Consider the following 24,620-nt stretch of genomic DNA (forward strand, 5'->3'; position numbering starts at 1 on the left):
AAAAAAAGAAACCAAGAAAATGGGACTTGCAGACAGGGAGAGCTTTTCAAATACCTATATTATGAAGAGTGCTGCAGAGACACAACTGAAAAGGAAAAATTAAATGAGGGAAACAAGCCTGTGCTCCCACAGCTCATCCTCTATCCATCTACCAGAACCTGAAGCTCTGTCTCAGCATCTGTGAAAGCCACTGGCACAGCAGCTGCTCCTGCCACCACTAAGGCACTCAGGGTTACAAACACCTTACACACAGATCTGCCACAGCTGCATCTCCTTTGTCCACAGATGGCTTTTCAAGTGTGAGAGCTGATAATGAGGGACTAAGCATACCAAGAGCTGTTCTTTGAAAATATCAAGTTCAGAATAATGCTAGAACTGAAAAATTGGCTCCAGTTATCTGAATTTGAGAACCAAGACAGTGGAAAGCCTTGACCTTAAGTTTTGTGCTCCAGCTCCCCTCTGCCCTGTGAAACAGAAATAATACCATGCCTTTGATTTCGTAATGAAGAAAATAAGTATTTGCAAGTTGCTTGGATATTACAGCAGTGAAAGCCATAAAAATCCCATAAGGGATTCAATAATTCAATATTCAAAGCACAGGTTGAATAATGTGTAGTAAATGAGGCCAAAGGCTGTGCAGAACCCAAACTGCTCTCAATGGTTGCTTATTAGGTGAGGTCTATCCAGCCCACAGACTGAATTTCCTGAGGGAAAACAGTCCATAATCACCTGATTTCACAGTTTACTATAATGCATAACACAATCAAACTCAAATGCAAAGAAACTTAAAATTCAAATGCTTGACACTGTGTAATGCCAATTTACTTCTCAGAATAATTTTATGTAGAAAAAGCAGTTTGTTAAAATCTGGTCTGCATGATTAAGTTTCAAATTTTGGGGGGAAGAAAATGCTGATTTAAAAAATCCCCACAAAATGAAACACCAAAGATACCACACCAATTAAAACCAACAAAAAATAAGAAGCACCTTAGTGGTCTAATAACTTAAATCTGTCAATATCAACTGATGAGGCTGTCTTAATTTTACAGTCAATTTGAACTGAACCTTGAACTATCCTTGCATTCTTATGTAAATGAATATTAGAAAATAAAATTTATCTCTGCAACACTAAAAAAACCCCACCTGTTCCAACAATTACAGTAACCAGTTAGACACAAAATCCCTTGCAAACCAGAAAAGACTTAAAGAATGCCCTTTCATGTTGCCTATTAATAGTTGTTACTAGGACAACACATCAGTTTAACTTAATGTTTATTTTCTTATTTTTACATAAACATTGGTTTATGTCCTTGCTTCAACTTCTGTCAGTTATCACTTGATGTGACTGTGAAGTTGCTACAAAATAAAAAAAAATATTTATCTATTACTCTTATCCAAAATCCCTGTCCTTTGGCCTCAGGTGGAGGCAAAATTACTCCAAATTCATAATCAGTAAATGATCATTAATGAATCACTGTCAAAACAGAATGTAGTGTCAAATGGAATTCTATCATGACTTAACAAGTCTCTAATACAAGCTGTATTTTCATAATGTGGTAAGAAAAAGACAGAATGTTTATTAATTTCCAGACAACATCAGCATTCAGTGAAAGCTGAGCTACTAGAAAGTGAATTACATGGGCTGTTTTTCTTAAAGAAAATGAGGGAAAACAGACTCCATGAACAAGAACTAAGGAACCAAACTCATTATATTAAACAAAATCTTTTCAGGAAATTCAAATCACATTCTCTTGGAAAACTTCTACATTCCACTGAGCAACAGAAGAATCTCTCTTGCACTCACCTTAAATCCCACGTGCTGCACAAACCCACTTTCTGCATGCATCTGCTGGAGTTTCTGTTTCTTCAATTTTTTAAACTCTAACAGTTCTTTGTATTCGGGTAACTCTCGATATGTTACTGGAATACTCTCTTCATCCTGTTCAGGGTACAAAAACCCCCAGAAATACTCTTACTGTAGCAATAGAGTAACTAGTAAGATATGTATTTGTTCCACAAATCACTGTGTATGATTAAAATGTTTAAGAAAATGATGGGATTACTCTAACATACTGGAAAAATATTTTTAAGACCATAACACCCATACCCAGCATTAACTTCTCATCTTTACTGGTAAGAATAAAATGCAAGGAGAAGCACCATGCCATGACTGAAAGAGTAGAACTTTCAGAGTTATCCAACTCCCTTTATCCCTTTACTGTCTCTTAACAGCTTATAAAAACAGACTGCTATTTTTTCATAAATTATGAAGCAGTCATCTCCCTACAGGCCAGTGCAAACATCTTTGCTTGAGAGGTACAACAAATGGTTCACTCTTTTTCAAAGAGACGCAAGTTCTGTTTTTTCTCAAGCAGTTTCCTTCAGCAAAGGCTGAGGATCTGTTATGAAAGGAGAGAAGCTCTAATTCTAGTTCAGATGCTCATTTCAAGGTAATGATTTTATTGTAGCAGCCATAGTTGGTAGATGTCACCTGTTTTCAAAAATGACAAGTCTTTACTGATGTAGAGCAGTTTTCACACCCTACACTGACAGGAACCTCCAGGTAGGGAAAACAACTACAAGAGAGTGATTAAAATTCTTCTAATGTAGCCTGAATGTGTAATTTCCATTTCTTTTTATGAATCTGTGAAGATTCTGTATTATTTAGTAAGTTTATTAAAGGAAGTGAACGAGGTTTTACTACATTTCTGAAAGGCCTTATCAATTATTTAATTGCAATTATGAACCTACATAAAGGACTAGAGCGCACACTAGCAGAAAAGTTATGGTTAAATTCAGTTGTGTAGAGTGATAAGCTACAATCCCTTTATTATAAAACAGGGATTCACCTTCCATGCAAATCTCAAAAGTTTTTCTGAGAAAAAGTGCCTGTCACAAAATAACTGTATACTGAAAAAACTATGCTTTAATAGCTCCTGTGTGGAGAATTCATTCTGGAATAGTAAATAGCTGTGTCCTAGAATAATTAGACTACTCACAAAATTAAGAAATTGTAACTGAAAAATAAAAGAACTCTGTTAGGAATAGTGGGCCTTCACTTGGAGATAACTCATTTATAGCAAAATACAATTTTCCAGGAATAGTTAACACTAGAACAGAACCCTGTAGATTTATTTTGCATATAGTTTACAATCTCTTTTTGCTTCCAAATTGCTATTATTTTGCACTATCGTGGGGATCTTTTTGGTAACTGAGCTGCCCTGTGTCTTTCTACCTCACTGAAAAAAATCTGGAAATGTTACTCTAGTGAAGGAAGAAAAGATTATGCCAAATTAAAAAAAAGCCCCTGTCTGTGTGTGTGACACATGACCACTACAAAAATGTGAAACTGCCACTTCTGTCTTAATAAAAATAAATCCCAATTGATTTATGGTGCCCACATTAATTATGAGTTAGGGCACCATGGCAAAACCAAAATGTTTCATAAAACTGTTCAGAATGATTCGAAAATATGTAGTTAAAAACAATACAGAAAAAAAAGCATGTTAGCTCAAAAACAGCTGCACTGCATCTCTTCTAATATGCATTTTGCTTTCCAGGCCTTTTAAGATTCTTACTGGAATATGCAAAGTTATCAGGGATGTCTGTGGATGAGCTGAAAGACCATCACAGAGAGAATACAGAATGTGAGCAAAGATGGGATTTAAGACTGGGAAATAGATAAGTGTAATAATTAAGGAAATATATGCAGTGCAGGTAAAAAAGTCAGTAAAGAAAATGAATGGACTTATAGTGGGTGGCCTCAATACTTGTGTTATGCAACAAGGTTTTCACACACAAGATGTCACTAGGCTCACAAAAAAAATATAATCAACTAGTCAGGTTCTTCAGTCTAAGGAAAACAGGAAAACCACAGTGATTCACACCAGCTGTGAAGCTCACCCAGCTCCCAAGCAGTAGGAAATAGTCCCTCTATGATTCTGTATGGAAATGGGAACAACATATGTCTAAATTCTTGTGGCATTATTGCAAGTGCTAAATTAGGAAAGTAGCACACTCCATGATGTAGCAATTCACTGGGTTAGGATGTCTACTAGAATTTGCCACTAAGAATACATAAATACGCTTGTTGATTGACAATTCACTCTGTTAGTTCACACTTTGAAGTGGATTTTACAAAATTTGTAATTAATTCAGCAGTAGAAGACAAAAAAAACCCGATTATGCCAATAGCATTTGAATTTTACCAGGGCTCTATGCAACCTTTCTAAAACACATCTTTAACCAGAATCTCAACTATTTCATCTACATGATTTTCAAACCTCTCTCATGCCATATCACTTACTAAAAATATGCAACTAAAACTTCAAGATATTTCAGGACAAAACTCTTTATGACTTACAGACTTCTTCCTGATTTGGTCTAAATTCTTTGCTGTTGGAGGCTGCTATATTAATGATGCATTTATAACTCAAAATGTCTCATAAATCTTATCATGATTTAATACTTGATGGTATCTAATGGTGAAGATGCCCAATCCTCTAAACACTAAACAAGGTTAAAGTAACAGCAAGCAAGACATTCTCTGACATTTAAATGACATACCGATACTTCCTCTTCTGCTGCAGTATCCATATGGCTGTGAAAACTGCATCTGTCATCATCTTCATCCATATAAACTGGAGGTTCATGAGATGTCATGAAAGTTGAAGGTTTGAAAAGATGTTTATTTAAAGGATGCTGCCGTCTACTTGATGACTACAGTGAAAAAATGGTATATTTTTAAAAACATTCCTTGGCTATTATTTAAATAATCCTCATTGATAAAACTTTGCCTGAAATTCATTCTTTTGCACTAAATAATCTATGATGTTTCTAATTACTTATATCTCTGTATCATGGCCTCCCACTGCTGGAGTTCTTCTCCCCCATAACAGGTGGAATCCAACAGACAGTGCAATACTTTGGTAAAAATGCAGCAAGAAATAGCCCTTACCATAAAACTCCAACCATCTAAACAGGTGAGACTGATAGCAACAGTAAAACACAAAGTAAGGCTATTACAATTTTGAAGACTGGGGACTAGAGAAAAAAAAGATTTAAAAAATTCAATTTGTGCCTTAGAAAAAAAAAAACAAGTCTAGAACTATGGTCCTGGTGCAGGAGAGAGAAAGTAATTAATTGCAATAAAAAGAGGATTCTAAGAGTTAGAAAGAATGGCTCTGAGGGTTTTCATTGCCACTGCATGAAAAAGGAACCTAAAAAACATTAGATGAAATAAATTGCTCTATCAGTGCACATCTAGAAACTTTCAACTTTAATGCTATCTGAAGATGTAGAACGCATACCAGTTTTAAAAGAGGTTACTTAAAGGCATTCAGCCCCTATTACTTATTCCCCAGTGAGAGAATATTAAATATCAAAAGGAGGAATTTGGGGTGAATGAAACGGACTCAACTCCCTACTTAGCTACTTGCCAGACCAGCATTTTGACATTTAATGTCAAAACTTACATTCCTTGACTTAAAAAAACCCTACAGTGTGAACCAAAAATGTAAGCATGAAAAGCACTTTTTCTAACAATCATAAAAGAGAGGATTGTTTTACTATGAGCCTAGCTGCTCATACAACTACAGCAAAAGGAATACTTGCAATAGTTACTACTTTCTCCTTTTTTATCAATACCTTTTATCCCAGAAGGTTCCTATATCAGTTACAAACCTGTAATATTGTAGTACAACCCTTTATCTCTAAGGAGGGCTTCAATCTCTAAAGAGGGAAGCAGCCTTATTTTACAGTTGTGCACAGTTCAAAAATAAAGGCACAGATGACACAAATGATTTAGATGGACTGAATCTATGCAGACAGAAGTACCAGGAGGATTTGAGATTAGCTCTGTTCAGTCTTAATGGAAGAGATGAAGTCTGGAGTAACAGTTGGAAGGTGGTAGCTCTGATCTGCAGAGCTACTACAGTGCAAAAAGGAAAAGAATTTCTTCTAAGACTAATGTACTGCACCAACTGAGTTGAATTTTTCCACTTTCTGCCTTATGAACACCAGCTACCTGTGTTCTGGTGCTTTTATGGTTTCCCTTAAGATTTCAAACCTCTCTAAAATATGCCCATGTATAGATGGCATTTCAGCCTGAGCTGACACAGTGATTTACATTTTCTATTAACAGAGAACAGATCTGCATTCAATATCAGATCTGGAGCCAGGAAAGGAAAGCAGTGCCTATGCTTATACAGCAGCACTGCCATGCACAACAGTACTGTGACCTACAAATTGAACTGAGGATGTGAATTATCTTCCTTTGGTGAAGAATGAATTAAAATACTACTAAAAAGCAGACAATTAAAGATCATTTTCCCTGTGGGAAATGTATCTCTAGATTAAGCTTAAAAGCAGGTGCACTAATGAATTATATAAGGATTAAATTGAAAATGATAAGCCATAATTGAAGAACTAAATACAAGAGTCCTAAATCTCTGATCCAGTTTTATTTTCAACAGCAGTAGGTAATGGTTATACAGGAAAATAAACTGATGCATCCTGCTTAATTTCCTGTATCATTAGCTAGAAGAGACATATGTCATATGATAGATACACAAAGTTACTTCAACAAGATGCTCAAAAACTAAACAGGCTTCTAACCTCTCCAGTAAGCATTTTAAAAATGCATCCTGAACAAGCCTTACAGAGAAATGCAAGTATTTTCTTGTGAAGCATTCCTTTTGACACAAATCTTTACATTAAATATATCTATGTTTCTTATCTTCCCATAGGTATGTGCTTTAAGTATTAGCATCCAGTTTTCATACCTCTATTACTGGCAATAAAGCAGATACACTACAGTTACAGTAACTCAGTATCAAAATTAGGACAGGCATGACCCTGATTTCCAACAGCCCTGGCATTTCCTTTCTGCCACATTTTCTCTCCTCTGGAGCCCTGGGAGTAACTAACCTGGTATGGTGCTGGCAATCTGTGCTGTAAGCAGACAGCTCCATTAGCCAGGCTGAGAGCTCCATTTCTCCATATACACTGTTTGTTTCACTTTTTCATCTGCTGTATTTCTTACACAGGATACAAATATAACACAGGGATGCTTCTTAATACAAACCAGGGCAGAACGACCTAACTCATATGACCTGGCAATAAGGATGTGAATCACACTGCAAAAACTGATGTAAGTATTGGATATGTTCTAGACAGAAGCCTAAGAAAAATCTGTATGATGGGACCATTACTCTTGCAATATGAGATTGTTACGAATTTTATAGAGAATATGTTGCACTCTTGAATATACTGGGTTTGTCTACGGTGCAATCACTCTTCAAGTCAGTGAAAAATACAATTAAAATGACCCACACTGACTGATTAAGTACTCCCACTGTTCATCAAATACTGTGATCTGCTGCCTAACAACACTACACACAGTCTGTAAAGATGGTCTTTACAAACAAAATTAACAGGAAAGAATAGAAGGTGTGACCAAGGTAATTTTAAGTGGTAGAGTGATATAAAGAACTCAACTATAATTTTCAGAACTACATTTTCAACACCTGTTCAAATCAGCCACACAGTATTATTGTACCACAGAAACTAGGCCCAGCTGCGTAAGCAATTTGGAATTCCGACAGATTAATCTCCACTGCATTTAAGGTATCACTGTTTTCAGCTGGCTTTTTGGTTCTTCAGCCAGAAAGCACTTTTCCAACAGACAAGGTGGCAGACAGTCAAGTCTGCACCTTCCCTGCCTCTGTTTACACAGCACAATAGTAGATTAAAGCCCTGGTGAAAGTAAAATGGTATTGCCATGATGGATGGCAAACTGGAAAGGCTCCAATACCAGCACTTATTGTTTGCAGCAAATTCAGAGAATACAAGGAGACAACTAAAGGTGTGTAATGCTTTAAATCATTACACAGGAACTGTGATAGATCTTTGCATCAACCTATGGAGAGCAACTTTTGTTTCCAACCTTTCAAAGAAATCTGCAAGTCTGCTTTTTGTAGAATCAATGGAAAGTTTACTCTATTATTTATCAGAAAACATCATGGACACCTGGATGCAAACCAGTAATGTTACTCCACAAAATGCCACTGTAATGGGTTTTGAAGAAGTTTTTTAAATACTGAGCAAACAAAAAAAACCCAAACCCAACAAATAACACCTGAGACTGTCCTCTTTTCCTGTCTATGGACCTTATCAGTACCCAAGAGCACCATAAAGACTACTTAAATCAAAATACATGACTGATCTACATAGAAATTTAGTCTTTGCTTTTGTAAATTAAGATTTTTTTGGGACCATATTTTTTTCTCATCCATTCCAAGATGAGAAAAGCCCTGTATATCAATGGACATTTCAGCAGACAATGGTCTTAAGCCTATGCTTGAGCTACTGCAGCATGCTCAGTTATACATCATTTTCTAGGGTTTTATTAATTAGAAAATTACTGTACAGTATGTTACAGAGTTCCTTATCTTCATCCAACAAGGTTTTCATTATCACTTCCTGATCAGTTATAATAAACTTACAGATGAGGAAGAACCCCAAGACAATCATTCTACCCTGCCAGTTCAGCCTGCAATCTGAGCACTTCCCCAAAAGCAGTCCCCAATATTCAATGTGAAACCAGAATTAACATCCAATTCACTCCATAGTGCTACTGGCAAAAGATTATTTCATAAAGTAATTTTATTAATTTATGAAAAGTATTAATGATTACAGCTCAACTTGCACATTAATGCAAACAGAAACACAAGATTCTCCAATATTGTCTCACCTTTTTGGAATATAAATATAAGTTTGGTGTTCTTCCTGGAACTGGAATACCAGCTTTAGTCAGTTTAATAAAATATTTCTGCACTCTACTGGCAACCTAGAAAAAACCAACATGCAACAACTCAGCGTCAAATGAAATGTAACTGGTCTTCACTCCAAAGTTTTGCCAGGATTGCACATTGACTCAGAGTATCAGGAAAAGAAATCCTCTGGATTCTACTTTGTGACAACTACTCTAACTGGTACTTATCTTGCAGTGTTGCATTTGTATTATTTCCAGATGCTTCGACAGCTTTCAGAGAAAAAAAAATACCCTTCTTTAAACATACACACATCTTGCAAAAATTGTGATAAAAAGAACTTTAGTGGTTTGCTTCCTGCTGCAGCTAAACTCATCCTTAACAATGCCAGATACATTATCCATAGTTAGCACACAGAAAGGTCTCCATTTATGACGTTAAGAAATATAGATATGATCAGAAATTAGGTAATCCAGTATACTGAAGTACTTAGCTATATTTTTAACTGAAAATATACAAATTAAATAAATTAAAATACTGTAAACACAGAACATTAGCATTTTTTACTTCTGGTCAAAATGGAGAAATTCTGTCATTTTAGGGGGAAAATTCCAACAAGTCAGATGCAGGAGTACATGGTGTCTCCTCATCTGTGCCCTTCTTCTGTGATATTTACATGTCTGCCCATTCTACAGTGCTGAGGTGCAGGAAATTTGGCACTATAGTGTATCTCAGTCTGAGCAATGTTGGTGTCACTACACACTTGCTGTACAGAATTAAATTCATGCTGTCAAGATCTAATGAACAACTACATTTGGCAACTTTGCCATGGGCTTTGGGGCACATTTAACATTCTGTATTTCAGATCCAGTGTAAGAGTCACATTGCTTTTGGTGAAACGCAGGCCCTGCTGTTACATTAAGATGAAGTGATTACTGAGAATACAGCGCATTTTCTTTCTGATATTAAAAAAAAAAAAAAAGAGTGAAGATAAGGGATTACTTCTCAAAGGGTTTTACATGTTACCTGCTTTGCTGTTCTATTTCCCAGTTCATCTGCTATCTTCTGCCACCGTCGGGACTCCACCTCCTCTGGTGGATACTTCAAAAGCAATTGCTCGAGCTTTTTCTAAATTGACAGCGAAAAGGAATAAATACATTTTCCCTAGTACAGGTATAAGTTGTCAAATATCTGAATACACGTGACTCTGATCTCCAAAGTGCTATAAACATTATTATACAATTTGCTTTTATGCTCATGTATGTTGCCACAGCTACAAAATTAAAGAGTTTCCTATTACCTGTTCCTCTACAGTCCACAGCTGGTTAAAAGTTTCAGGTTTGGTCTCATCACAAAGTCGCCCTCTTATCATCTGCTCAAATACAGGACATAAAATGGAATATGTGTTTAGAAAAATTATAGCTGGGATAATTGATTTGAACCCTCTTCCTACTTAGGTTAAACCAAAGCATGAGACTTCAGAACAAAATTTGCCTAAACAAAAGTTTAGCTCTGGAATTTGAGTACAGGAATGGCATGTCATCATCAACATGAACATCTGAAGTAACAGTTAAGATACATTCCATATTTAAAAGAGAAAAAAACTTTTCAAAATTACTATTTTGCAATTTTTTTTCTTTCCTTTTGAACAACTACCTGTGGACGACTATTTGCGGAACCTTCTGGACCATCACTTAAAGGCAAGACAGAGTATGAAACAGACTCTCCATCCTTCTTGGGATCCAAAGGACTTTTTGGTCTTGCAGGGATACCTACTGTAAGCAACACAAAGGAAGAATTATTGAACTACCACACTAGTCATTTCTTTCTTGTAACATATGCCCACCTTCTTTTACCTTTGTCAAAAATCAGCTTCACTCTCCTACTGTTACGCTTTCGGTTTTTGAATTCTCTCTCAAAGTTTCCAAGGCTAGTGGTGTATTGGTCCCAGGCAATCTCAGGGAGTTGAACAACTCTCTGAGGAAATGGAAGACCCATATCAACCTGAAAAAAGTAAGAAATGAAAAGTAAAAAGCAATATTTAATGCAATCACTTTATATCCAAACCAAAACCTACAAATACTGAAATGCTCCAAAACTCAATGCTGCTTTTTAGTTGACAGAAGAACGGAAAACCAGAATTTCTGAAGTGCCATGCAGCACAGTATTTTTAAAGAGAAGGTGAGATCTTTCAAGAATTATACACAACAGTGCATATAAAATATGCAGCGGCACGGTCAATGATGGCTTATTGAGCATAAAACTCTAAAGTGTGCATTTCACAGCTGAAATCAGGTGTCTGACACTTCCATAATCTGTTTCTGACTGTCCTTTATTAAACATACCATTAGCTCAGGATGTATGCCTTTCTTAACCCAAGAACCCAAAGGATTCAGAGTCTTATCACCTGATACCTCAACTCCTCCCATCAGAGAAATCTATTCCTATTTTGCACTGATTTTGCTGTCTTCTGCCTAGAACAAAACTGTTGCAAAGCTTACCTCTTTATTTAAAGGTCAACTGCGAGACTATCATTCCTTTGGTCCTTCTGGGACAAAAATACACCAGAGTACTTCAAACTGTCATTAGCACTTCCCCATAAAATGACTATCAAATGCAACACTTACATCATGCATGCTATTAACTCCTCTCAAAACTTAAAAGAAAGACAACTACTGAAACCAAGGGGCTTAAATGTGACCTAGGTATCTACAAACCTAGGAAAAGAGAACCATAACTTCACTGAGATACATGTTGCTATCACACTAGAAGGAAACCGTGGTTGCCAGTGGTAAATGTTGCAGCAATACAGGATTCAATCTGAAAACATTTTTTCAGTACTACTGTTACTACAGGGTTTTTTAAAGCTTGAAAAGAAAATGTTTCCTTATTGAAATGGATTGCCCTCCATCAGACAATACTCTATTCTGTTACCTGTAACTCAGGTATGTTTTCTAGTGTTCACTTTGGGTTTGAAATACAGACTACATTTCCTTCTCTCTAAACATACCCTAGCAAATTCACTCAAAGCACAACATTCCATTTCTCATATGAGAAAGATTAGAATTTTTTGATCTGATACTTCCAGTCACCTGTAGACTTCAAGTTGTCTTAAAATACCTACAGTATAATTAGAAATTTAACAATTACATTTCTACATACCAAAAAAAAGGAAAGGAAGCATTGAAGACCTATGTCTTACAGATCTAGTAAGAAAGCAAAGAGCTATTTTTGCTCAGCAGTTAAAAGATTTTCAGCTCATAATTTTGATGCAGGTATATATATCTATTCTTCAATTTCTATAGGTGCTGAATTACTAGTTATTTAAAAAAAAATCCAAGTAAGACTTAGGAAAAGTCCATAGAAATACCTTCTTCTGGAGTCTTTCCACAAATCCAATAGGATCTTTCAGTGCTTCTCTCTGGTGTCTGCCTAAACTTTCAAGGTCTTGAACTGCTTGAGTACGTTGAGCCTCGAGTACAGCAATCGTCTGTAACAGTCTCTGATAACTACAGAGACAAAGGAAAACATCTCACTGCATTTGTCTTTAAAAGTGACACCCCCCACCTAAACACTAGCCATGATTATCTGCCAGAACCTACCAGATTTCATAGCTTATCTGAACCATTGCATAAACATTTTTACTGAATTATAGTAAAAATATATTAAATTTAACACTATATGAATGTACATAAACCCATTAGGGAAAATACATTTATCTCTCCAGTGGTTTCCTTTAAATGAAAATTCTACAGTAGCTGAAACAATATGATATCAGGGACAATTTATATTCATATTCTCAATAGCTGTAACCAACAGTCTTTGTTTACACAGTTAAAAATACCACAAACAAAATAAGCCAATTTCTCTTCCACTTCAACATCAGCTTCCTTCTACCCCAATACAAGTGGCTACCACAGAATTTTAACATTTCACTCAACCATCCAAACACTGGACAGGAATGGTTTAGAAACACAGCATTTTGTAGAAGCCCCAACTTAGAGCACAATATGAGAATAATTTTTTAATGTATCAACAAACCAAGGAATAAGTAATTTGCAAAATAAATTCAAACCAGATTCCCCTAAGAATACAGAAGCCGAATGAAAATGTCAGTGTTCCTCAAATGTGCCACCCCAGACTCACACACAATTTGGAGTGTTGTTTAACAGTCATGCCTGTACCCAGCAATGTGTGCTTTCCAAACTGCTTTTAATAAAGCTCACTCACACTCAGGAAGTCATATGACATTTTAACACAGCCTTTAAAAAAACAGTTAACTACATTTAATATCTTTTAGTAGCTTTAAAGTCACAGTTGCCCACTTCAGTTTCTGAACTCCTGTAGCTACCCATGGCCACTGTTGTTGCAAATTATTATGTATTAACTTTTGTCATGACAATGTTTTCTGACATTTAATATTATAACTGTAATTTAGTTCAGCACAAAATACACATACTAAAATCAGGTAAGAGCTGTTCACTACTACAGAAATTTGCTTTCTGTTCCCTTATTGCTAAAACAAACACAAGCCTGGCACAATGAATTCCATGTGTACTACAGAAAAGATCCAGAGGTTACTGAGGAAATTCAAGTTTTTCAATTGACTGCATTAATAATTGGGTAAGGCTTTAAGTGGAGGGAAATAAACAGTCTTAAGGCAAAAGGCAGGCTTGGTATCTTCAAATATTATTTTTCTACCTGGACATTAAACTCTGCCTCTCCATGAGAAAAAGTAATTTTCTTTCCACTCAAATGTAACATTTGCAAACAGAAAATATAGCTATACTTTCTGAAGTTTGAAACTAAAATACTGAGCTTGTTTAAAAACAATAGGACAAGATTCTGTTATGAATTCATTACTATGTACATTTGTCTGCATATATTCAGGCTTATGTGGAACCAAGACCTAACATGCTTGTTTAATATGCCATTAATATTGAACAGTACTGACTATTTTCACTACTGGGAAAGTTCTCCAGTTTCTGCTAATCAAAATAACTCTGCATAAAGCGAGATATTAGAAATAATTAATGTGACTATTCTTCAGCAGGTGAAAAACTAACTCCAGCAACAGCAAACAATAGCACATCAGAACTGGCCTGAGACAACAGCACAGCTCAGGCTGTTCCAGGCTTTCAGGAGCCATTGGCTCCTGGGGATGAAGAGCTTTACTGAGACCCTACACACACAGTGTGAGCTCAGGATTTACCCTGGACAGCAAAAAGCCTGTTTCCATCAGCAGGTGCCCACACTTGTGTTAACACAGCCGCAGTAACAGAGGCTCAGCAGCGTGCAGACATTTGCACCTAAGAAAAAGGCAGGTATTTAACATTTTCTTCTTGAGCCATTTTACTTCATTTAATCAAATTCTATTCAAGTAATTGTTCTTCTAAATGAAATTGAAAAAAGTAGTAATTTAATTTAAAACATGTAAATACATAGAAGTAAAAAGCAACCAAATGTTGGTGATTTAAATGAAGTGATAATTTAATGATGATTCACATGTGTAAAGGGAAGAAAGAAATTATCTTAACGAGGTAGCCTTAAATAGTTTAGTCTGAATGGAAAGAGATGAATTTACATTTCAGGATAAAAAACACAAACTCAAGAATATTCAACTTCAGTTACTTCCCTGATTAAAACATCCACGTGACCTCAAGGAAGTGGTCTTCATGGAATTAAGTAAAAATACAAGAATGTCAGGATCATTCAAAAACATGTCACGTGATACTGATCTGTGGATAGGAGTAGCATTAAAATTGGAGAGAAGGGGTTTTTGTACCAACTGTTCAGACTAAAAGGTTTCCCTTTTTCATACCTCTACTAAGATTAACTTGGAGCTATTTACTTTAACTTTCATATTCAGTTTTTATTAATGAATATATTCTGAAGCCTAAAAATAAGACTGCAGTTTTATCAAGTGAGTTTCAGAAGTACTGAAATCCACATAAATGGGGATTGTGGGATCTTTCATTGCCTGGGAAAATAAATTGAAAATATTAGTCCTGAAATATGTAGTCTGCATACTCCATATTCTGGTACTTGCTGCAGAACTGCATTCTTCCCAAACCACTGCACATCCCTTTCAACTTCTACAGGACCTTTTAGTGAGCTGTATGTCTGCAAATGTTCTTTTAAGTTTTGAACAACTATTTTCCTACAGGTTTGTACAGGCTCTCTGGCCTTATAAGACTGTAATGAACTATTTCTCTGAAAAAGCAGCAAGCTACACAAAAACACACACACACACACTGAACCCTTTCCTGAAGTCTCTGTCTATTCTGGCCTCAAATGCTACCATAATCTTCCTGCTGCATTATGCAAGAGATCATGTGATAGAATAATTTCTAGGACTACTTAAAAAATGGCTAACAATTCTACTCTCTATCTTTCCAGATTCTTTGTAAGTAAGCACAAATCTGACCCAAACTACCTCCTGCAGTTGTGTGAAAATTCTCAAAAATTGAAAAAGTCTAATAAAAGAGAAAGCAGCTCATTAATCTGCTGCAAAAACAACTCCATCCTTCAACGAGGCACTCAAAGAGCAACCACTTCTACATCATCCAGCTACAGTTGCATCATTTTCTCTGAAAGATCTGTCAGGAATTACCAAGGAAATATCCCACATCCTTTGACAAAACCAAACACACTATTGAGTAAACTCACCAACAGGTTCTTTCCACTGACTGAAGTTACACTTTCCTCAGTGCTAAATACTAACTTGGTAGCACATACAAAACCCCAAGCAGTTTTCTTTGCAAGAAAACTTTCACTCCAGAGAATGTAATTCTGTTTCCATGATCCCAATATTGAAACACTCTCCCAAGTTCTTACTTAGATCATGTTAATTGCCAGCAATCTTCTGCATGAACACTTGAATCATTCAGCACAGAAACAGATTCAGAATCTCTGCTGAAAAACCTTGATTAACATAGGGTTTGAGGGACCAGTATTTAAAAAAGGAAAGCTACTTCTTACAGATTGACTCTGATCAGCAGGAATTCCTGCTGGTTCAGGTTTTCTTTTGCAGTGCTAAGCACTCCACTCTTCTGGACTGCTCCATGAAGTAATTATCACAGAGCAGAGCCAGATTTCTGGAAGTCATGCCATTAGCAATTAGTTCTCACACAATTTCTATGAATCTTGTTCTAATGGTGATTAAAGACACAGCAGCCTCCTCTCTTGCCTGTGACAAAATTTGACAATAGCATAGCTATTGCCTTAATGAGATCTATTTCCATTCTGATCCAGTTTGCTGAGATCTACTTTCAAAATGCTTCTCCCCTCTATTCTTTCCATTCTAATAGTGTTTACATTTCCAAATCAGAGTACTCAGTCACATCACAGATTTTACTTTCTCTGTATCAGCACCTAACAGCAACCTTTAGAAAACACTACATGAATATGGAATCAATCTGCTCTAATGACTGCATCTTTCTTAAGTTAACTCTTGTTTTTTTATACTAAATGACCTGGCACTGACCTACAAAAGGGGTGACATCATTCAGTATTTTAAAATAAATAATTTCATTTTTACAGTAAGAGTCTGTCAGTCACAGAGTCCCTCCATGGTTTCTGCAGGTTTCCTCTCCCTTGAAGAGAAGAACATCCTGTACTTTAAGCCTTAGTTGAATCAGTGATATGAGCAACTGATAGTATAAAACGAAGATTTCAACTTTTAGGTAGCTAAATCAAATCTGTGGGAGAAATAAAGTGTCTGTTGATAACATTCACACCAATAATAAAGAAATCAACTCAAAATCAATATCCAAATTCACTTGAAATTACATTGGCAGCTACACTTGCCTTACATCACTCACATACTTTTATGCCTAATTAAAAAGAAGTGATTTATTCTCTTGACTTCTAAAATGCTGTGCAGCTGGTGGTCATCAATTTCCACTCCCAAAACTAACTGCACTTCTCCAGTTACACAGTTCACAATATGTTAAAATGTACAGTACCATCAATTCTGAGGGACTATGACACTAAAAATGTGTACCATCATTTAGAAGTACTCATCAGTTCTTGTGCAGGTAGGAACTGTTTTACATGCAGGTATACACACGTCTCATAATAAAACACAGCTAAATTATGTATCAAAACCGGTTATTAGTCACCAGGAGGATTTGAGGAAGTTTTTGTTTCATTGCCATCTGCTGGCACTCCAGCAAAGTACAGATTACAACCTGCTCTCCCATACCCAGGTCATTTATTACCCTGGATTTTGGTCTACCAACAGCAATTAAAAAAAATTATTAGCATCCCTTATTAGACATCCCTTATTAGATGAGAAAGTATTGGATGTTCAACATGTAAAGACTCTAAATTATGGAGAAAAGGGAAACATTAACTGCACTTTGAATTTTCAAGTCACCCAAGGAGCTGTAGTTAAAGAGACTGGTTCCCTGGAGAAACCTGTCGGTCAGATTAAACAAAACCCTGCCATTTCCAAGAAGTGTGCTTTTTTTGTTTGGGCTTTGCTTGTTTGAGTTCAGAAATAACAGAAAATGCTCCCAGCTCCTAAGCATGGCCTGAAATCTTTGCTAGTGTCACAATACAGTGATTACAACACAGTATTTTTGACAATGCAGAGTTTCTTCCAAATTATTCTGATGCACAACTAAGATTTTAAAAAATCTCTAACTGCACTCTGGAAGAGCCTGGGATTCAATGCTGGAGCACAGGACAACAATGAGAAAGCACAAGAGACTGATGCAAAATGGGCCTTCTTTGATCTCCCTTCAGAAAGAGAAGAGTTTAAGGGTATAATCAATAAGAGTACACATATATGAACGCCTGTCAGGGCCTGTAAAAGCACCTTTGCCTGGAGGAAGCAGCACATGGTGGGTTTTCACCTACCTAATGCTTAGACTATGACCAAGGTAATCTATTTACAGCTTTTTCTGCAACTCTTTATTAAATTGCTTTCTACTCTGGCTTAACCTCTTTACACATACTGTCATTTACTGTACTTTCACTGAGTATATTTAATACTCATGCTTCAGACATCCTAAAGTATTTCAAAGGTAAGTAAATAATTAAATGGCATATCTATGTCATACATTAAGCAACTAAAGTACACCTTAAATGGCTTCTTCAAGTCTACTGCGCCAGGAACAGAACACAAAGCACTATTTCTGAATGTCAGCCTCACACCTATTTCAAACAAAACAGAACCCAACCAAAAAGTAGATTTTTAAAGGACATTTAAAAAAACCTAACAAATCCTAAGGCAAAAAGCAAACCCTACTGCAGTAATTTACCTGGAATACAAAAGAACCATTTTCCATTCAAACTCTATCTTTCTTTCAACTTTCACAGCTTCAGATTTTGTGTTTCAACCATCTGAACAGTATTTTATTGGCTATCAACTTGAGATGTTCCCTTCTTTCCTAAATTCTTAACTCTTTCCCAGAAACAGAACTCATATATTTCTAGAGGCTTCATTCTTGTCAAGAGCTGTCCAACACACCCAGCAGAATTTTATATTAGTAATACAAAAGCACCCTTATCAAATACCCACATTTCCAGACACTTTTCAGAATTTTTAGTAGCAACTAGGTCTCTATGCCTCTAAACAAAGACAGAACTTGTTTCAGTCTTGTCAACAAAACAGCACCCATCAGTCCTCTCCCAGTTAACAGTTTCATACAGCTTTTTGATATTGATGGCACTCCAAACCATTTGCCTGCAGGACACTGACATTCAGTAGGGAAAATATAGTTCCCTGGCATTCCTCTGTTTTCCAGGCTTGAATTGACAGACTGACAGCACATCCCAAACTTTTTCTCCTTCCCTCTCATTATCTCCAACGAGAATGCTCTCAATTGCTTTACCGAGGGCAAATGCCACAGAGATTCCTCCAGCAGGCCCTCTTGGATATTCTTCTCTAGAAAGATGCTGGGGAAAGCAACCATTCAGTAGGAGTTTCATTGCAGAGACAAGAGCACCCATGTTCCCTCGAAAGTGACCCAACTGCACAGAAATCCTCTGATAAAACAAGCAGAGAAAGCTGACAACACCAACTGCTGAACTCCTTCAACTCACTCTAAATTAGTTTCTGCAGGTTTTCACCCAAACAAGACACACACATACACTCAATTATTCAGGTGTATATTTTTGCTATGGGAACAAATTAACATATTCCCCTCAAGTACCTGTTACAGTGATATGTGAATATTAGAACTGAATTACAAGAATATGATCTACAATCATGAGCATGTTCTCATGAGTATGGCTGAATGTTCTAACTGCCATACAAAGCATACTCATCAATATTTCTTGGCTGAAGAAGCAGAAGAAAAGTTAGAAATAAGGAAGAAAATTAGTAAAACATATATTTTTATTAGTACTCAGTACAATAAACCATGGACAAACACAGCTGGAAGCAGAAAACTTGGCTTGGAAGCATAAAACTTTCAAAGATTGCTATACAAACAGCAGCAATATTTTTACTTTGCACCATCCAAAGCAAAATAAAGATGTGCAATAACAAAAAATGAAAAATCAGCTGGCTATTCCTACCAAGAATAAAATTTAAAGGAAACCAAAAAGTGGGACCTTTCTAACTCTCAAATGCCTGGATTGTTGTACAGAGGAACAACTGATTAGGACTCACTGCTGACTGAAGGAAGCTTGTACATATGTACTGCTCATGCAATTTCTTTTTAAAAGATACTGCTGGTCAGTTTTGCAGTTCAAGCTGGAGATGCTGTCAAAACTTCATGAAAGACCAGAATAAAAACTTAAAATTAGCAATGAAGCAATTTCAAGCTGGGTTAGTTAAAACTGACAAAGATAATCCATTCTCAAAGCAAATGGCAGCCACTTTGTTCTTGTCCTTTTGGTGGCATCATTATGCTTACTAATATTTTAGCAACCCCTACCAAGTAGGCAATCATGGTAACATTAATTTATTCCTTGTTCCACCACACAACTTTACACTGACATATAACCATAATTTACTGCTTCTGCTTTTAAGTGTCCTTGTGTCAGCAGCCAGAGCCTTACTCTCCACAGAGCTGTACTGGGTCAATACACTACTGCCCCATCTTTTCCTGGCTTTCTGGCTCTTTTTTTTTTTTTTTTGAATCAGGACCATGTTTCATACACCTCAAAACCATTTTTATTATTTATTGATCCTTAATTTTCCAGTTTAAATGAATTTACTAATAAACATCCTTAGAAATGGTAAGCACTTACTTCCAAATGAACAAGCAACAAAACAATTTTCTACATTTTTTTGTATTAGAATAATAGGTTTCTTGTTGCTTGTGGCTGGATTTTTTTTTATATTTGTGTGTTTTTCCCCTCCATGATTTTTGGCCAATGTTGACCAAAGAAACTGCAACAACAAACTGAATTCTTGTGTATTTTTCAAAAACTGGCAGCTTGAAAAGAAGGTGAGACCATAACTACTGTCACTACAAGAGACAGGCAAGCAGAATTCAACTGTTACTTGTCACATAGCTCCATCAATCCATCAGCCCACACATCCAGAGGTACCACATCAAGGCAGCCAACACAGAAACAACTCTGCACTGCAGAGTTCACACTCTCTTCCAGGAGTGCACTGCTGCAACAGAGGACTCTTGAAAGTGAGAACACAGACATAGGCAGAAAAAGCAGGCAAATCAGGAAGGAATTCAAGGGGTAAAGGACAGAAATCCAAAAGAAATCAAGCTTTACTTTCCACAGGATGCACTGTTTAGGTGAGGATGCACTATTTAACTGTGTTTGCTATGCTGTTCACTGGGATGATGCTGTGGTTGGCAGCAAGATGCCTCTGTTCAAGGAAGAAAAATGAATGTGACAATGTACCTGACATTTAATGGCTCCCAGAGTGTGCCCATTCCTAGGGAGCAAAAAGCTGATGCAGCACATGCCTAAGGCATTATCTCTTGCAAAGTAAGAGTTCTAGTCTCCACTGAATAGTTTATATAATTATAAAATATGATTCTATGATTACAATATTCTTAACCGAACCTTAATCTTTAGTCCTGCAAAAATTCTGTGTCACAGGATTTTTCCTTTGACAAGTATTTATAGACACAAGTTATTTAACAGAATATGATAAAACAGTAATGCTGGCAGAAAAAAAATCCCAAAATACTTCATATTTAAAACTGCAGTAAAATGTAAGGATTTCATAAATAAATGTGGTTGCAGGTCTGTTATACTGTCACATTTTAATAACACAATTACCTGCAAAAGTATCATTTTTGGTCAGTTGATCAGAAAGCCATATTGTAAGTTCCTAATTGATTTCCACTGTATTTCTATTCTGTAGATCAACTACCTGCAGCATCCAACTTCTACATGATTTTACTTAAAGCCAACCTTGGCTTTGGTTACGTAGAACACAGACCAATTTACCAGACAACAGAAACTACTCTCTGTAAAAACACTGACTTCTCATGTTTTAGTTTTACACTAATAGGTAATTTCAGAAAAACATCACTGTTCCACCACTTCTGTGGAACAAAGGATGAATTAAATCACATTGTTATCTAATACATATGGCATTTATGCTTGATCTCATAAAATTATTAATGTCTCTTTTTCTTCACTAAAACTGTTTACTTCATCATTTCTTTTATATTGGTGATACATTCTACAAATTACTGAGAGGTATGGATCAAAACTGCTACTATGAAAAGTAACTCGATTTACATCAATTCCTTTTATTCCTTATAATGAAACAAAGTCAGAAACACAGATCTATCTGTACATTGAAATAAGTCCCTACTGTGTGATGAATTTAACTTTAATTCAGAGATACACAGTTGAATATACAGGCTTTATAAAATTGATCTGTTATTATTAGCCAATATATTGGCTAATAAAAGACAGATATGGATATTTTTATCTTTTCCAGTTAAGGAAAAAACATGGCGCAGATAAAGTTAGAAAATTAGAAATTTAGAAAGAGGACATTACAGTTATACTTTAAGAAGATTGTGTTTAAGGCAGTTCTCAAATAATTGGCAAGGTGCACCAAGTACTATTCTACTAATTCAAATGCAGTAAGACGAAGTTTATACAAACCTGCTTTAATTTGATTCTTTAGGCAGAACATTTGTGATTGAATAAAACACAAAATCTATGCCACAGGAAATGCTAAAACTGTTTCTTTTCCTTCTCACATTTATTTAATACTAAAGGTGGATCCAAAGACATCATCAGTTGTTAATAGTAAAGGTACATACTAAAGGATCCAAAGACATCATCAGTTGTTAAGTATTTGTAAATCTGATTGTTGCATGATCCTGCATGGTTGTTTGTTTTTCCAAGATCTCTGCAACAATACAATCTATTGTAGGTAAGAATCCACAAGACTGGGTTGTAAGACATGTATTAAAATCTTCCTTTGATGTGTATCCACTTTAAATGCCAGTGCAGCTGTTATAATTTTACATATTATCAGTAATAAAGATACATAAAATATCTATATATTTAACACTGTCCTAACTCTTAAGAATTAAATGCCTGTAGGGAACTGCTTGAGCATAAGGCAGTGATCTTGCGTCTGGGTCTAAGTGGTTCCTGTAAAGCCAACTGCAGTTTACAGAATCCTAGAAATGCATTCTGTAACACATTCTAGGTATGTGAAACCTCAATTCCTCAATCACATTTTTCATCTAGAACCCAGGACTAACAGTCAAACAAGGATTGTCCCTTTGAGCAAGTTAGTATCTGCCAAACATTGCAAATCTCCAAAGGAAATAGAGAGGAAGAAAAAGAAGGAAAAAAACAAAACCAAAAAAGGGCACTAAATGAATCCGGGCAAAGGCAGAATAAAATGCTGCACCAGACAGAAAATTAAAGGAAGCTGCTGCAGTATGAGATAGAATTACAGCATAAAAAGACACAGTAAAGAGATATAAGATGCCTGAGGAAAGACATATGCAAAATACTAAGCATAGCATATAAAATTCAGCAGTGTAGAAAGTTTTAAATCAGAAAGTTCAGTTTTGATGAAAGTATCTCAGAAGAAAATGCAAACATTTCTGAGCTAGAACATAGAAGCAAAATTCTCAAATATATAAGCAAACTTCTCAAATATACACCAAACTATACTTTTCTGAGAGCAGTTACAATACACAAAAATTCCAATTATGTTTGTAGCAGCAGCAACCATCAACAATACTTTACAACTATACAACCCCCAGATCAGTCTGTTAGTATCTACAAAAATGTCTGTGTTGTGATAAAATTTCTGCTTAGAGATGTCATCTCCATCTTTGTAGGACAGATCTATTTTAATAAAGAAGTTGTGGGAACATCCATAATTTCAGCCTTCTCTATGAAAAATACTATTCTATAATCTGGGATAGTTATTTTCCCTATTATATCATCCAGTTTTCCCAGAAATATTGATATATGAACATTGATTAAACATGTTAAGATTCAATAAAGCAACAAAATTAATACAGAAATACGACAATTTACATTTATAGGTTTTTTTTCCCCCCATATAGCAAGTCTTATCAACAGCTCTTTAAGGTTTTGGAATATTCATATTTTATGAATGTCACAATAATATCTTGGAGAGTGAAAATCAACTGTATGAATGTGTATGTCACCAAGCTATGTAACGTAACAAGAAATAATATAAGTTTACAGCCATGTAAAATTGCTTCCATGATACAGAGGAATGTATTTTTTTTCTGTTGTGGAACAGCCAAAGAAGTATACTAATGCCTTCATGGAGAAATCTGCCTCCCCAACCTAGCGAAGATGCCAATGTCTCTCTGAACTGGTTTTTAAAAGAGAACAGAAACATAAACCAGAGGAAAAAAAACACCCATAATGATCCCAAACTGATGAAGGATAAAAAACCAAAACTGTACCATTTGAAGATGTGATGTGCAGAACACTTGGCTTAGCCAGAACTACCACAATTACAAACCTTACATTAACAATAGCATGGGAACCCTGGAACTCTTCGCATCTGACCAATCAGGGAATACATTTCAGATAAACTGGCAGTGTTTGGTTTTTAGGTTTAACAATTTAGAAAGTAAGTACCAAATGAGATTAAACAAGGGTATAGTTAAGACACTGTTCAAGAACTCTTACATATGAATTAAGAGTATCCTCTAATGAACTTTGCTATTTTTAGAAGTGGATAGAGGATATAGTGCACTGCACTTGATTTACTCTTGAAGTATGAAATTCTGGATAAATGACAACTGCAGTCATGTGTCAAAATATTGACTTAGGTTCTTCAGAAAGATCCTATTACCATGCAGCACCATCAATATACCACACTTATTCTCTTATAAACGTAAACAACAAAAAAGGATGGCCTGTAGTTTTCCAGGTTATCAAAACTTTTTTAAATGAAGAAAAGATACGACTAACACTCCCTCCCCCAGCAGCATGCTTCCCCCTTTGGGAAAATAGAAATAGAAGACAGAATAAAAATAATAATCACTTATTTTGAAATTCTGCATTCAGGAAACAAGTTAGTAGCAAGCTACCAAGTCCTACTTGCAATTTCAAACGCTCCCCAACAAGGTCTCACAAACAGACTGCCAATCTGAACAAAAACTACCCATTTCTTCAGAACTGTGTATGTCCAAAAGCTATCACTAGGGCACACACCTGAAATTTCTGACAATTTAGATCTGTGTTTAAGAATTTTTACAGTATTTTATAATAAATACAATGCCCTACATCAAACTATATTACTAATGAATCTGTGTACATCAGATGAAGTCATATTACATACAGATCCAAAATCACCCTAAGAGGGTCAAAAGACAACAGCCCTTTTCCCCCATTTGTAATTTTTTTTCTATCTACTGGGAAAAGTGTTCACTGTGGACTGATGGTTGA

The 24,620-nt window shown here is 35.9% G+C and overlaps 1 protein-coding gene across 4 annotated transcripts in view; it reads right to left on the reverse strand.

Moving 5' to 3' along the window:
* The window catches only part of ZZZ3 (zinc finger ZZ-type containing 3), a 57,488-nt gene that overhangs the window by 2,548 nt on the left and 30,320 nt on the right, over window positions 1–24,620 (reverse strand). For 3 of the 4 annotated variants that reach the window (XM_033067786.2, XM_033067784.2, XM_033067785.2), the window contains exons 4-11: window positions 12,142–12,280; window positions 10,628–10,775; window positions 10,428–10,546; window positions 10,072–10,143; window positions 9,798–9,899; window positions 8,753–8,848; window positions 4,567–4,719; window positions 1,805–1,939 (exon numbers count right to left, since the gene is read on the reverse strand). In XM_033067786.2, coding sequence (XP_032923677.1) covers window positions 1,805–1,939; window positions 4,567–4,719; window positions 8,753–8,848; window positions 9,798–9,899; window positions 10,072–10,143; window positions 10,428–10,546; window positions 10,628–10,775; window positions 12,142–12,280 — 964 coding nt within the window. The remainder of the gene's footprint in view (window positions 1–1,804; window positions 1,940–4,566; window positions 4,720–8,752; window positions 8,849–9,797; window positions 9,900–10,071; window positions 10,144–10,427; window positions 10,547–10,627; window positions 10,776–12,141; window positions 12,281–24,620) is intronic. The other variant, XM_033067787.2, reaches the window with a different exon arrangement.

Source organism: Catharus ustulatus, chromosome 9, assembly GCF_009819885.2.
Source record: "Catharus ustulatus isolate bCatUst1 chromosome 9, bCatUst1.pri.v2, whole genome shotgun sequence".
NCBI classification, from domain to species: domain Eukaryota; kingdom Metazoa; phylum Chordata; class Aves; order Passeriformes; family Turdidae; genus Catharus; species Catharus ustulatus.